The sequence below is a fragment of the Alosa pseudoharengus genome, unplaced genomic scaffold, assembly GCF_046254945.1.
Source record: "Alosa pseudoharengus isolate Yale_2024_CS ecotype anadromous, Long Island Sound unplaced genomic scaffold, YU_APseudo_1.1 YU_APseudo_1.1_scf_9, whole genome shotgun sequence".
NCBI classification, from domain to species: Eukaryota; Metazoa; Chordata; class Actinopteri; order Clupeiformes; family Clupeidae; genus Alosa; species Alosa pseudoharengus.
In genome coordinates this window covers 40,415,440-40,431,102 of record NW_027468881.1, presented here as the reverse complement: position 1 = coordinate 40,431,102, position 15,663 = coordinate 40,415,440, and the positions used below count along the sequence as shown (strand labels likewise).

Genomic DNA, 15,663 nt, shown 5'->3' with positions numbered 1-15,663 from the left:
AGCCTCAAGCTGCAAATGTCATGCTCTCCATGTCTCTGAAATTAGCTGACATACACACTCATATTGACCTACACTAGACTCAAGCACTGCCCATGGTTAGCCTACATTCGGTCTTGTTCAGTAGTCAGCTGTGCGCGCGGTCTCCTCGTGAGCCTACCAATAGCCTATTCACTTCGAACATTTAACTTAACTACCAAGATAACATAGCCTATGTCATATAATATTTCCCCCCTTTGTAATTTAGGATATGAATTTCAATGAACAATTCCAAGATGCACGAAACATAAAGGCTTTCAACTTACCAAGAACCTAGACACCCGTTTCATTACTCATGCATTAGCACGGTTACGTCTCTAACCTGTTGTACAGTCCTCGTGACAGCCTACCAACAAACATCTCATTTAACAACTACCAAGATAACATGATGTGTATTTGTATTTTATATCCATCGGTAATGTAGCCTATGAACCTCTATGTAGGCTACATAATCACCTAGATGCACGAGAAATAAATAGGTTTCTGCGATCGGTTGATAACTCAAACTTGCGATAACACCCGTTTGATTAGACTCATACCCTCGGTTACGGTCTCCTTCAGGCGCGCGGTCACTTCGTGAACCTACTATGAAGCCAGCAACATTCACCTCTCTAACATTTAACTTTCTAACTACAAAGATAACATGACGTGTATTTGTAGGCTATGTGATGAACTTCCCCATCGATATATGAATGGCCATGAACACAGCATCTACGATGCACTAAAACAAGGCATGGTTAATAACTTGCCGCGAACCTAGACAACCGTTTTGATTACATAGACTCATAGCCTATACCTCGGTTACGGTCTCGTTTAGTAGGCGAAGTAGCCTGATGCGCGGTCTCTTCGTGACAAACGAAGCCAGCAACATTTAACTTTATAACTAGGCTACCCAGGTAGCCTATTTGAAGCTTATGTGATGTAGGCTACTTTCCCATCAATAATGTGTTATTGAACACAATCATCTACGATAGGCTACTAAGGCTTGGTTAATAACTAACTTGTCGAGAACCTAGACCGTTTGATAACATTAGACTCACCCTCGACTACGGTCTTGCTCAGCCTGGCACGGTCTTCGTGAGGCTAAGCAACATTCATTTCTCTAACATTTAACTTTAGGCCTATAACTTTAAGATAATATGACGTGTAGGCTAATATGAGATGTAGGCCTACTTCCCCATCGATAATGTGTGAATTGCCATGAATAAATAATCTAGGCTACGATGCACTAACAAGGCTGGTATCAAACTTGCCGAGAACCAGATAAAGGGTAGGCTACAGCGGTTGTTGCACGGTTACATTCGGTCTCCTCGTGACCGCCTGCAGCCTACAGTCATTCACTTCTAAGCATTTATTTAACATGACTAGGCTACTAAGATAACATTAGGCCTATGTGTATTTGTAGGTATGTGATATAATACTTTCCCATCAATAAAATGTCCATGAACATAAGCATCTAGTTTGCACTAGAAAGCCTTATGTGATCGGTTGATTACAACTTGCCGAGAACTGTTTGACTCGTGTGGCAGCCACGGTTACGAGGCCCGGAGAACCTAGCGAACTGTTTGACTCGTTTGACAGCCACGGTTATGAGGCCCAGAGCAGGCTCATCATAGTTTGACTGATTATACTACCACTCCAGTAGAGGCGCTAATACGCGATACGATGAAAGAGTAGCGACAAGAACACTCGAGCACAGCCAATCAAGCCAGTGTTGCTCTATATGTGAAAATGGATGTTAGGAACACTGAGTCGGTTTTTGACGTTTGGCACTCGATTCTCCCGGCTCAGTGACACGAACCGGGTTATTTAACCGACACTTCGGTCAGTTCGTCAACACTACGCAGGACTGCGAATGACGTCTGACAATGCTATGCCATTAGAGTTAGGGTAAGTGCAAGGTTGAGCTCAACTAATCATAGAATAAAATGCACAGACGCAGTTTGCGTCACTAAAAATAACTTCGCAACAGGTATAGCCTATGTTAAGTCGAACATAAGTGTGAGAACAGCAAACGCATCCGATTAAATATGGTAGGTTATGAGGCTAAGTTTATACTGTCTGTTAAAAGTGACGATTTTGTGCTTTCATGTGGCACAGTCCGGATTTGCATTAAGAAGGTGTAAACAAGAAATAGCACGATTATTCCGTGTAGGCTATGTGTAGTGCCGTCTGCAGGCATATTTACTTTAATTTCCATGAGCAAACCCTCTCATGCGCAACTGGTTGTCTCAAATGTTAGCAAATTAGCGAATGTTGTGATCTAAATATCTGTCTGATATGAGTCAGTAAATAGGCACTCAAAACAAATGGATACAGGCAAAAAAATATAATCCGAAACTGCCCGTATGCGATTGAAAAATAGAATGGGTACTTTCCAGCTTTACGGGTGTTTACGAGGGGATTCCCCTCAATCTGTAGACAATGCCACTAGCTTCACAAGATGGCGCTGTAGGCCTAATGCATATATTATGTCTATGGCCTAATGGGCTCTGCTTACTTGGAGCAGAGACTTTCTAATGAGGAGACGCAGCACTCAAAAAATCCTCCATAGAAATGCATGGGGTTAGTTTGTAACGCCAATATGGCAGTTGTATCACACCCCTACCGCGGCAAAACGTCGACAGGTGAATACATAAAGCCAATCATGTTCAAGTTCAAGTTTATTTATATAGCACATTGTCATACACAATGTCACTCAATGTGCTTAAAAGAAACAAAAATAAAAATAAAAAATTGACAGTAATAATAATAGTAATTAATACAATGAAATAATAAAATAGATCAAGGGGGAAATAAGACTGAATGAATAGGAGGTAAAATAAAAATAAATAAATACGTAAGTTCAGTTTTTAGTTTCTTTTTGGGGAAAATCTGATATCTATTGGAAGCTGATTCCAGCGCTGTGTGGCATAATAGCTAAATGCCATTTCTCCTTGCTTGGTTTTAAATCTGGGGACTATTAATTGACAAGTTCCAGTAGATCTAAGCTCTCGACCAGGTGTATAATGGTATATGTTGTGTGTTGTGAATACATTAAGCCAATAATGTGGTGTGTTGTGAAGATATCGTGCCAATCATGTGTTGTGATCTCGCCGCTGGAGCAAGGTTGGTGTCGTGAAGCATTGCGCACACGCATTTCCGCTGATATAGATGCCAGATGAGTGCCCAAAAAGTGTTGCAATATGGCCGCCGAGTGGAGGGACTTGCCTAAAAGGACTTTGCTTGAAGTCGGCAAACCAGTTTCCAGATTGTTAACATGGCTGTCAACAACAGACAGTGGTCAACAAGCACCCATAGACAGTAAAAGAAACATGTTTTATGGTGCGTTCATGCCTCCTGGGAATATCAGGGACCGCCCCGTGATCACGCTGTTTTTCCCACTGCGAGTGTTCTTGTGCTTTGCCGTCAGAATGTGTGAAAAACATGGATGCCACAACAAAGGTTAACACGCTCACTAATCTTAAAATATGGTGTAAGACGCTTGTAAAAGAAAGAAATGCAGCTTTCAAGTGACAAAAACGGCAAATTGTCATTGCTCAATCAAATCTATTTGCATTAATATTTTTTTATTAGCCTACTTATGTGTATTAATATTGTATGAATGTTTATTTATTATTCCTTAATATGTGTTCAACTTCAAATTTATGCAAACACAATGTGTTGCAAAAAAGTTTTTAAAAATATGGTTTCCATTTAAATATGTCTTTAAAAAAGCAGGGTAGGCCTACCCGCGGAGTCTTAAAAGTATTAAAAAGTATTAAATTTCATTTTCCTAAATTAAGGCCTTAAAAAGTATTGAATTTCACCTCAAAGTATGGCATTTTTTCACGGAGGTCTTAATTTTTCAAATGATCAGTAGATTTAGTCTAATATCCTCACGTAGCGTGACAAGGATTAGCCTAAAGTTCTCCGTCGTACGACGGATTTCCATCAATTTGATTTTAGAAATGTCATATTTGAGATCAATGCAGATCCGGTGAGAAAAAAAATAGGAGGGGGGTCTATCACCTTTTCTTTTCCTTTTTTAAGGCAACTACAAATATTAGGTCCGATGAATGAATGTGTGTGATGGTAAATGTTTAAAGACCTAGAGAACTTTCTGTCTCAATCAGAGATCGCTCAAGAAGATACGTCAGCTATGAGTTTCGCTTTGTTTATGTTGTAGCTACATGCTTGTCTCATTGGCCTGGGGCGGTTGCTTAAAAAAAAAAAAAAACACGTCTGGAGGACGGTCTGACACAATCGAGACAGCTGATGAGTTTGCCCAATCCGTTTAACTTTTTTGGATATGCTATTGTGAGCTCTATGTGCGAATTCGGAGGCTGTGTTCTTTCATGCATCAATGTAGACAATTTCTTACCATCGCGAACTTTTGTCAGGGGAGGTCATTCATTTTGGGTGTCACCTATGACTTGAACAGATAGCCTGCTATGCCACCCGATGTAATATTATTGTTACAGTTTTTAATCAATGCAACTAACATTATGTGTAAAGTGACGCAATATAAACCGTAGCCTATGCCTTCCGTCTGTTTTGACATATAGGCTACAACAATGTTTTTCACAATTTGCGACGGAAGGTTTTGACTGAGCGTGTTAACAGTTCGCGACATTATTATTTTATGTTGAGTAAGGGGATCAGTCGTGTTTATGACGCACAGACAGCCTTGTAGCCTATTTTGCTTAGGCCTCACTTTTAACGACAGTAGGTTGTGAGCGTATGTTGACAAAAAATAACCATGCAATTAAAATAGTCAACTTAAAACTTTGCTATTATTAATGTATAGCACAAAACCATAACCAGTAGGCCTACCAGAACCTCGCATATTAGCGTCATGATTTGTGTACGTTTATCTATGGCTGACCGTTTTTGTTCTAAGTAGGCTACGCATGTTCTTTCATAGCGCAACACGACCTGTCCCTCACCATATCGCAACCTCTTGTCAACCTTATACAATCTGTTGCTGAAGACAAAAGCGCCCTCTCCAGATTGTCGTTCTCAGATGCGCAGACCTCCTGCATGAGCACACACAGTATTGCTGCTCATTGGAAAACTGAGTTGTCTGTAAAACTCAAAATTACCATGTTTTCATTAGATGCGGATGAGGCAACAAATGGAAATATGAACAATATCTAGACTGTTCTGATTCGTTACTTTGATGAGGAAATGTGAACTCTTGCAAACTTGATTTTATAGATTTTACCTGGTGTTGAATTGCATATTAACAAGAAAAAAAATCTCCCCTTTAAATAATTTTGGCCTGAAGTAATTAAAAAAAAAAAGTGTAAGTTAAAGCCTTGCTACAATATTGCTGCAGTAGAAAAGAACAGCAATGGCTAATCAGCAATGGTCAGGGATGGTATTGAAATATTGTTTTGTTCATCAGGAAAACTCAATCTCAATCAAGAACACTCTCAATTCGCCTTATTCACATGGCGGCCATTGGCGGCTAAAACGAGGGTACACAAACCATAGGATTGTTATGTTCTATGCATTCACCTGTAGGTGGCATTAATTATATAGTAACTTAAGAGTACCCTGTAGCCTCGTTTTGGTGTTTATTTGGTGCTTTACTTTGCTGTTTGCATCTTTTTGTACATTAAAAACCAATAGGTCGCGACAGCAAAAGGGGTGCTATCTCTATAGGTAGATATGAACAACGTATGACTTATGGCCTGAAAAAAGTTTTTTTTTTCACTTTAATCCCTGAAATCAACTAGGTTCTATTCCGTGTAAATTTGTCCATGAAGCAGGACATTCAGTCACGTTAATACCGCGACAAATCTTTGCGTTGCCACTGCACTGCTGTCATGTTCATGTTGGCATGTTCAAACACTTAAATAGTAATTATTTGAGGTTTAATCTTACCTTTGATATTATTTATTCTATCCGAATGGGTGCGATGTAGGTATTAAATTTCATCTGAAGTGGTATTAAAAAGGTCTTAAAAAGTCTTAAATTTAGGTCTGACAATTCTGGGGGTACCCTGAAAAGATTGTTCTGAAGCTTGTGTCACTTTGTCCAATAGGAGCATGTTGTGTTCCATATTAATTGTTAATTGTACAAAACAAATGCACTTTTGTATACTTTTTAATATCTTTCCCCATTTTACTGTACAAAGGAGTGTATTTTGGACTTGTCTCAGCAAAACTCTTTGCAATAAATGAATTGAATTGAATATTGTTGAATTGAACTGATTATAGCCTAATAACTTAGTAGACTGACATGACCCTAAACCTTTCTAAACTCCATGACTGTGCACATTAATAATATGTAGTTGTAAACAACTGCTTGTTTGTTTTTTTGCATTAAAGGGACACCAGGCAAGCCTGATGTTTTTTCTCTACGAAACTCACCCTCACTCGGTCTGAAGCTCTTTTCCTTTTCTTTGCGGCTTCTGTCAAGGGTTTTTGCTGCTTCTTCGCCAGCTCTTCCATTATACACACTTTTGCAACAATTTCTAGCGTTTCATTAGCCTGCCTGCTTCGGTCGGCGGGTAGGATACACTGAACTTGCAAGCGGGATATTCTTCCTACAGGCAGGCGTGGGCGCGAGAGTCTTCATTTGGCCTGTAACGAGTCATTTAACAATATACCGACTTACGAAGATGAGTAATTAACATGAAAACGTTGCCTGGTGTCCCTTTAAAGGAATTGGAATAAGAACACTAGAGATCTTCTATGAGATATTTAGGCACCCAGTAGATTCTTTAAGTTTGACACCAACTCACACAAGGACAGGGTTATTCAGCACTCATGACTAATGGCAGCTGTTTCTCTCTGCTCTCTTGTACAGGCTGCAGTGTTCCTGATTGGTTGCCTGTGGTTATGGAGATACTCTGTGGTTCTTTATCTTTTTTTTTGCCTGCTGTCTTGTGGTGCAAACTGGATTATGTTTTATTAACCAAATTATTATTTTCTAATATCCAAAATGTAAAGAAAATTAACCAAATCAAACAAAGACAGGGTATTGGCTGAAGACATGTACAAAGACATTGTCTACAGACTCATACTACTTTTAATTATCCCACCATGTAATTATTATACTGGACTGCAAACTCTGTGTGGAAGAGCTGAGTACGACTCTGGAGATGGATGCTGCCCGGTCTGTGCTGCTGGTGAGACACTCATCACTCACGTTATCATCAGTATTTTAACATTGTAGAGGTGCAGACCAACTCAGTCAAACAGGTTACAACTTAGTGAGCTACAGGTTTACTAATTACCGATGATTTGTTTACTTGTGTCCGATTTGTATTGTCTCTGTCTGTTGTTTTCTATTTGGTTATAAGAGTCTGTTTCTCTCCACAGGGTACCGTGTACGGAAGCACTGCACAGAGATGACCAGTACTACGTGTGAGCCCTGCCCCCCGTCCACCTACTCTGATCAGCCCAGTGGCCTCACCAGCTGTTTGGCCTGCACAGTCTGTGACTACAGTAAGGATTCACGCACACAGAGAATGTTTAAATAATTTTTTTCAATGTCCAAGGCTTCAGAAGTAGGCCATATCTAGTATTCATTATGTCCAAGGCTGCAGAAGTAGGCCATATCTAGTATTCATTATGTTCACAGTAATTTTTAAGGGAAAAGGGTGACATGAATTGAAGGCCAAACACAGGACGTTGAAATATTTGTTTTCGAGTTTAGTTTACTTCTGACTCCGGTTGGCCACTGAACAGCTGGCGGTGACATGCCCAAAAATCACTTGATGTTTACTGTAACTTGATGTGGCTGAGAAGTGGCTTTAGTTTACATCAGTGTTTCTTAACAGGTGGGTTTGGGCCCCAAAGTGGGTTGTGGAACCATTCTGGGTGTGTTGTGGAGTGTGATGTGCCTAACTAGCATCAGCATTCTGGGTGTGTTGTGGAGTGTGATGTGCCTAACTAACATCAGCAGGTTCCAAACAAGTATTACAGGCACTTCACTCGTCTGACCACGTAGCTCACTGCATCAGTTGGCTTGAGCACTAAAATAGGGGTCGTGGCTTAAAGACCATGGAAAATTGGGGTTCTTAAGGCCAGACCAGATAAGAAATACTGGTGTACATTATTAACCCCTCATATCCATGGAGACCTTGGTCCTTGGTGTTCCACCTGAGACACGATTGCCAGTGCTGATCGCTGCCACTCTCAGTGCTTGGTATTCTAATAGCTGCACCACAGAAGCATCCAAGGAGCGTCTCTAGTCTGCTCTCTGCTCCTAGTCTATATCATCATGTCTCTAGTCTGCTCTCTGCTCCTAGTCTATATCATCATGTCTCTAGTCTGCTCTCTGCTCCTAGTCTATATCATCATGTCTCTAGTCTGCTCTCTGCTCCTAGTCTATATCATCATGTCTCTAGTCTGCTCTCTGCTCCTAGTCTATGTTGTTTGCTATTGCAATCACATTTCCCAAAATTGTTTGTAAACCTGACTGTATTTAACCCATTTTCTTGATACCATTTACATTGGTCACAGTGTGAACCTGGTGTGAAACTATCTCATTCAGAATTAGCAGGAAGTTGTCTGCTACGTCATGCTGTATAGCTAGTAAGGCACTGGGTGTCCAGCAACAGAATGTGCAGAGGGCTCACAGAATGTCACAGAATGTCCTTGTTTGTGACATTCTTAAGTAATTATGATAGAAGGTTATAAGAACGACTTTTTCTGTAGGTGCCGGTCTAAGAGTGAAGAGGGCGTGCAGCTCCATCTCAGACACACTCTGTGAGCCTCTGGAAGGTCACTACTGCACTGACCCAATCAAAGATGGCTGCAGAGGAGCTGTGGAACACACAAAGTGCTCACCAGGGCAGTACATCAAACAAAATGGTGAGAACTTTGTTTTAAGTGGTTGATTTCATAATATAATAAGTTCAATGGTCAGTATTCATGAGCAAATGCAATATCTCCTGCAGGTTCAGCATCTTCTGATACAGAGTGTGGTGACTGTGGTAATAACACATACTCAGATGGAACATTCACATCCTGCAGACCACACACACAGTAAGCACATCTAAATACACTTCTGCATGTGTGATTCTTTATTCTGTCATGTCAAGCACTGTGATGTGTGTTAAACCTTTATAGGAACGCCACCTATTACCGCCCGTCCCCTGTTTCCGCTCTCTCACGTCTATGGGCCCTATCATGACATTCTAAAGTGCATCGTCACTCGTCAAAAGTCTATTCAAATTTAGTAGGATGTCCAGTTCACATTGGGAGGGGTTTCGTTCTCAAAAGTGGAGCGCATGGCGTAACAAGGTGTTCCTAGGTCTTTTAATCAGTCATATGGGTGTGTTTGGGGCGTAACATCATTTTAAACCAATGAGAATGACATCTGTCATTCCCTTTAACGGCGCAACGCGCGATATTTCAAATAAATGCATCGGTGTTTTGGCATTCAATGGCGCATTTGAAGAAGGCTGCTTGCGAGACCGTATGGAATAGTCATTCTTAAACCATGCTTTACTAAAACCTTGCATAGCCTTCACGCATTTGCACTCGTCTATTATTTGAACTCATTGGCAAAGTGAAACTAACTTCACCAAGGAGTCAGTCAACGACAAGACAGTTATATGCAGTTACTTTCACTATTGACTGACAATGGGTTACCATCGAAAACATAGGCTGGAAAAAGCAACACTTACCCTAATGTTGCTCAAATGACTGAATAAAACAACATTTATCCTGCAGAGGAGTTGCTTATATCTTGTGACAGTGCGTCTTCAGCTGTGCTCCATACGTGTCTCTCGCCTCTCCCCTAATCTGTCTCCTAATGTACAGTATTTCGTAATATCTTTATACTAATTATGTTTCCCATTGTAATCGTGCAATTTGTAATGCTTTGCATGGACGTGCGCTGGTGTGCGTTCATGAATGATAGAAGGATGACTGTTGACATGCGCTCTTAAAATAGCATATGAACAACTCGCCATTGACTTCTGACCAGGTTTAGGTGGTGTATGATAGCGATTTTTAGACAACGCACTAGGTCCCTCCCTAGGTTGTTAATTGCCACACCCCTGGGCGCAATGCTTAAAAAATAAACGTGCAAAATACCGAATTCAACTTTCCGCGTGTGAATAACGAGTATTACGCCATGCGCTTGTGGCCCAAAATACAGCCCTATGTGTCACTTAATATTAATTTCTATACAAACCAAGACGGCGGATTCCTAAAGAAACGCAAGCACCCACACCATAAGTGTATCTAAATTAGTTATGTACCAAAAATTACATTTTGTGGTAAGGCTGCGTGTACAAATCCGCTTGGAGCTCCAGTGGAATTTTGATTTGCGACGAGAATTGTTGGTCTAACCGTTCATGTGCCGTGTGAAAGGGTGGAAATTGGCACCCACCAGTCCAGCACTAAAATCTGAGCCTGGTAAACAAATATATTTATATATTTTGGATATTTCAGGCAGTAAAAGCCCCGGTAAGAACCAAACCAGATTTGGTTCAAATCTACACACCTATGGCTACTGAAAAATGTAAGGTTCATTTATCAAATGTTATTTTGAGATATTAAAAAACATCGTTGTTTTAGAATTTTCGAACGAATGGGGTGGTAGTTGGTGCTTTTACGATAAAGGTGTGAATCGTTGTCTGACAAGCACTGTAATGTGTGTTAAACCTTTATACTGTAGGTGTGAATCATTGAAAATGGATGTTATTCAAGAGGGAACATCTTCCTCTGATGCTGAATGTGGAGGAAGTGGCAACACAGCTGTTGGGGTCATTGTTACAGTAGGCCTGCTGGTGATTCTGGCTGGAATAGGCATCATGATTTTTTTACGTTGCAGGAAAATAACCACCACCCTCCATACAGTCGTAAGAAGTAAGAACAAAATCAAAAACTCATATTGTAACTTGGCTCAAGGAATTTGGAATTCTAATAAGAATGTAATGGAATCGGCATAGAATGTAGAGGGAGTGAGGTAAACACTTTATGTTACCAAACCACTGTTGGTAAAGCCGTTGTTGGAAGTTAAGTTTTATAATATAGTTTTTTGACTACAAAACTATGCATTTCCTATTGCAATAAAATAAGACCATCTACTAAGCTATTCTCTGAAGCGTAGATGGCATAGACGACCATGTGGGGCCTAAATCATGTTCAACATGTGTTGCAGTAATATCCTCACTTAGTTAAGGTTTTCTCATTCTTGTTACAAATGCACTCTTGTTATTGAAAGTCTATTATTATGACTAACAATATAATTAAAAATAATTTTACAATTTCAAATGTTTTCCAGCCAACCCAGGACTCTGAAACATAACTGGAGAGGATGACTGGTAAGAAATGCATGTGTTTGGGTTTAAAAGCTTGGTACATCAGCATCAGAGAAATCCTACTGTGCCAGAAATATTTCTCTTTCAATCACAGGAGAGTAAGTTTAAAGCAGTGGATTACAGACATTGTAAGTGTGAATACCTGCAGGCCCAGCGTTCACTTTATGATCAGCTGAGCGCGCTTGTGCTGGAATGTGCTATATGTGCTCTATGATCCGCCCACTTTACCTGCCTGCTGGAATGTGCTCTATGATCCACCCACTTTACCTGCCTGCTGGAATATGCTTCCTAAAATGTAACTTGTTTTACAGGTATTGGATTTATGTAAGGGATAGCCATTTCCTTGGAGTTCACACCTGTGAGGATCTGTCATGGACATCACATATCTCCACACTGGACAAAAAGGCAAGACGGTACATCACCTCAGGAGGCTGAGAAGGTCCACAATACCTACAGAGTTGCAGAAGACCTTCTACACTGCAACAACAGAGATATTTCTGGGAACATTTTTACATAGTCCGGCAATAGAGATATTTTGGAGAAAGCTACTACATGGTCTGACAATAGTAACTGTCAGGATAAGATGACGTTGTCAGGATAAAATGATTGTCAGGATAAGATGATGTTGCACTGAGTGATTAGATGTGCTGAGCGAGTTTTCAGGACTGCACATCCTGGGTTACAGGACATATACCAGACATTGCCGCTCCAGAGCAAATTTAATAAAGGACATTTGCCACCCTGGGCACAACCTGTTTCAAAGGCCTCTGTTCTCTCAAGGCCAGAACTGGGAGACTGACAGGTGCTTCCTCCTCCAGACCATACGGGCCATGAATACGGGCCATGAATACAGGCCATACGGGCCATACGGGCCATACAGGCCATGAATACGGGCCATACGGGCCATACGGGCCATGAATACGGGCCATACGGGTGATGAAGGCCCCTGTCACCAGCACTTTCTGCTCTTATAGTACGTATTGTTGTAATATTTCCTTTCCTTTGCACGGTTGAGAGTGATGTCACAATCCCCATTTCACTGCATTTGTCCCTGTGCAGTTGCACAAGTGGCACATACATCTCTTGGATGGTGCAGTGGTGTGCAGTTGCACAAGTGGCACATACATCTCTTGGATGGTGAAGTGGTGTGCAGGGCTGTGAGCCCTCTGCACATTCTGTTGCTGGACACCCAGTGCCTTTAAGCTATACAGCATGACGTAGCAGACAACTTCCTGCTAATTCTGAATGAGATAGTTTCACACCAGGTTCACACTGTGACCAATGTAAATGGTATTAAGAAAATGGGTTAAATACAGTCAGGTTTACAAACAATTTTGGGAAATGTGATTGCAATAGCCTACACTTTTGGGCAAATTGTTAATGTTATTAAGGGAAAAGGGGAAAAAGACGCTTCAACAGTGACACACCTGTGCAACCCTCATGGCACGCTGGTGTGCTGTAGCTGGGATTAGTAGAGTGCTGAAGGTTTTTGTATTATCATTATTAAGCACAGCTTCATCTTCATAAGGATGAGCTGCCTGTTATTCTTCACAGATGTATATGGTTTTAAATAAAAGTGTATTTTTAAGCACTTATACATCTCTTCTCAGTTTGGTTTTAAATAAAAGTGTATTTTTATACATCTTCTCTTCTCGACTCTTGTCTATTGCTGCCCATTAAAGACATAATAACTTTACTAGCACTGTGATATACTGTGATTAGTATATTTTTACTTTTACTAATGTGATTTTACTCACGGAGCCTGTCAAACTGACATCAAAATATTATCTACCTCATTTGATAGATTTTTTTGTTTTAATTTTAGTGACTAAATATAATGTGAGCTTTTATTTTCTGATAAAAGTATTATAGTAAAACAATTTAATATAACTTTATTTCAATATTATGGTAGCATGATCCAAAATAATTCTCATTACCGATACGGTAAATGACAAAGAGAGACCATAAGTATGAAAACATAATTTGCAGTTTTTTTTTTTTTCATTTACACAAATGAAAATATACATATTAAATGAACAGTGCAGTGCATCAAATGTTTTATATATTTTTAATTCCATTTTGAATGAATTAACTGTCAATTCCGAATTGCCGCAGCATATCGGTAATGATAATCAACAGCATAACAGAATAAAGATTCTATGACATTAACACAAACAGCATGATGTGAGAGAAGAGAGAACAACTAAACTTGATTCCATTTGAAACCTTTTGTCCCAAGTGATGCATCATGGGTCTGCTTGTTAATTTAAAGGAACAGTGTAGCTTTTATAGGCAGGCAAGTCGCATTATGGTAATGGGGAACAGTAGTTTAATAGTTATGTAGTAGGTAATAGTTTTACAATACATGTAATATTTCTTGCAAAATACCATAATTATCAATGTTAACCATAAATATAGACATTTTACACAACTTTGCATAATCTTCAATTTATGTAAAAAGGACTTTTCATGAAAAAAAAGCAAAAAATAAAACAAAACATAGAATAATAGCTCCAGACGCATTTCAGTAATGAAAATTCACTGCGACTTCTGGTTAAATTGCTATGAAATTCTGTAAATGAAATGTAAATTAAAAAAAGCATGTCCCTATTGTGTTCTTTAATGTCTGTAGAAAATCTCATAGTTGCTGTGAGGATGTAAGGATGTGGAGTTACAATCGGTTGTGGAGTTACTAGCAGTTAGTCTCCGTCCGTACTACATGGCGAGGGAGTTCTCGCACGCCATTGTTGTCTGTGTTTACGTTCCGCCGCGAGCCCTCCTGGACACAGCGTGTGACGTCATCTACTCTACAATCGCAAGGCTCCAAACCCAACACACTGACGCCTTTTTTGCGATCTCTGGCGACTTCAATCACATAACACTGGATTCCACACAACATTTCTACCAGTATGTTGACTGCCCTACAAGGAAAAACAGGACAATAGACCTCATGTATGCAAACTGGGAAAGTCAGACCGCAACCTCATTGATCTTCAGCCAATGTACAAGCCCAAAGTACAGAGGCTACCAGTTGCCACACGCACCTTCAGAAAGTGGACACCTGAAGCGGATTAGGCTCTGAGAGACTGCTTCGAGTGCACTGACTGGAGTGTGTTACAGAATGGAGAGGACTTAAAGGAGGTCACACATTGCAAAACTGACTACCTGAACTTCTGTATGGACATTGTTGTTCCCACCAGGGGCCATATTCACAAAGCCTTTTATCTTACCACTAGTAGTAGCCTACTCCTAAATCACACTAAAAGATTATAACTAGGAGTTTTCTCTTAAAAGTTATTCACAAAGCCTTTTAGACCTACTCTTAGTAAGGAAAAATGACAACTCCTAAACTAAGAGTGAGTCTTCGTTGCTATGGATGACGTCATTACTCATGCACGAGCTTGACTGAAGTGACCACCTTGATTGGCTGATTATTGTAACGTGGGAATGATTCCAAACACCTCCCTTACGATGATGAGTGACAGGTGACAGGTCTGAGAATGCGTGCGCTACACAAGGACGGAATTGATGATGAATAACTGAATAAAAAGGCCTAGCCTAAATGAATCAAGAGTAAGGCAAAACAAATAGCCTAGTGGCCTAATGAAACATATGGATTGATGCAGTATCTTTGTAACATTATTAAATTAATCTGTCACCATAGCCTATGCCTATGCCTACGTTTGCAAAGAGGAGAACATTTTAATTTGATTCACAATGAAACGTTACATGTTGACAATGAGTAGCCTAGTTTTGGTTGTTGTTGGTGGCGTTATTGCATCAATTAGTTATGCCTACAATGCAAAATTGTTTCCTCGCGATTGGAAGCTCCTGTAGCCGCATAGGATTTCAAAACACAAAACATATTGTGAATAGGTCTTAGTGAGTTAGAAGTCCTCTCGACTTCTTTTAGGCTGTCCCAGACTTAGGTGCTACTTTTAGGTCTAAAATGCTTCGTGAATTACTTTTAGTGAAAAAAATTAGGAGTCCTACAGTTAGGAGTGACACGCCCATTATTTTTAGGAGTTGCTCCTAAATTCGCCAGTTATGAGCTACTTTTAGCCTTAAAATTCTTTGTGAATACGGCCCCAGAACTGTACGCTGCTTTTCCTAACAACAAGCCTTGGATAACCAGCAATGTCAAGACCCTTCTCAATAGGAAAAAGATGGCGTTTAAGGAGGTGGACATGGCAGAGCTGAGGCGAGTACAGGGGGAACTCAAGAATAAGCTGAAAGAGGCTAAGGAGGACTACAGAAGGAAGATGGAACAGAAGCTGCAAGAAAACAACATGAAGGAGGTGTGGGACTGTATGAAATCTATCACTGGCCTTAAGAAGAGCAGCAGCTCTGTGGAG

The 15,663-nt window shown here is 40.2% G+C and overlaps 1 protein-coding gene across 2 annotated transcripts; it reads left to right on the top strand.

Moving 5' to 3' along the window:
- The first annotated feature begins 1,457 nt into the window (after positions 1–1,457).
- Positions 1,458–12,978, top strand: LOC143114672 (tumor necrosis factor receptor superfamily member 14-like). Of its 2 annotated transcripts, none has more exons than XM_076276389.1 (8): positions 1,458–1,926; positions 6,835–7,156; positions 7,350–7,475; positions 8,691–8,846; positions 8,933–9,020; positions 10,663–10,853; positions 11,272–11,311; positions 11,620–12,978. In XM_076276389.1, exons 2-7 carry the CDS (start codon positions 7,021–7,023, stop codon positions 11,286–11,288), a joined length of 714 nt encoding a protein of 237 aa, XP_076132504.1. In that variant the 5' UTR covers positions 1,458–1,926; positions 6,835–7,020; the 3' UTR covers positions 11,289–11,311; positions 11,620–12,978. The 2 variants fall into 2 exon arrangements, with proteins under 2 accessions (XP_076132504.1, XP_076132505.1); XM_076276390.1 differs by lacking the exon at positions 1,458–1,926 and adding an exon at positions 1,975–2,069.
- The last annotated feature ends 2,685 nt before the right edge of the window (positions 12,979–15,663 follow it).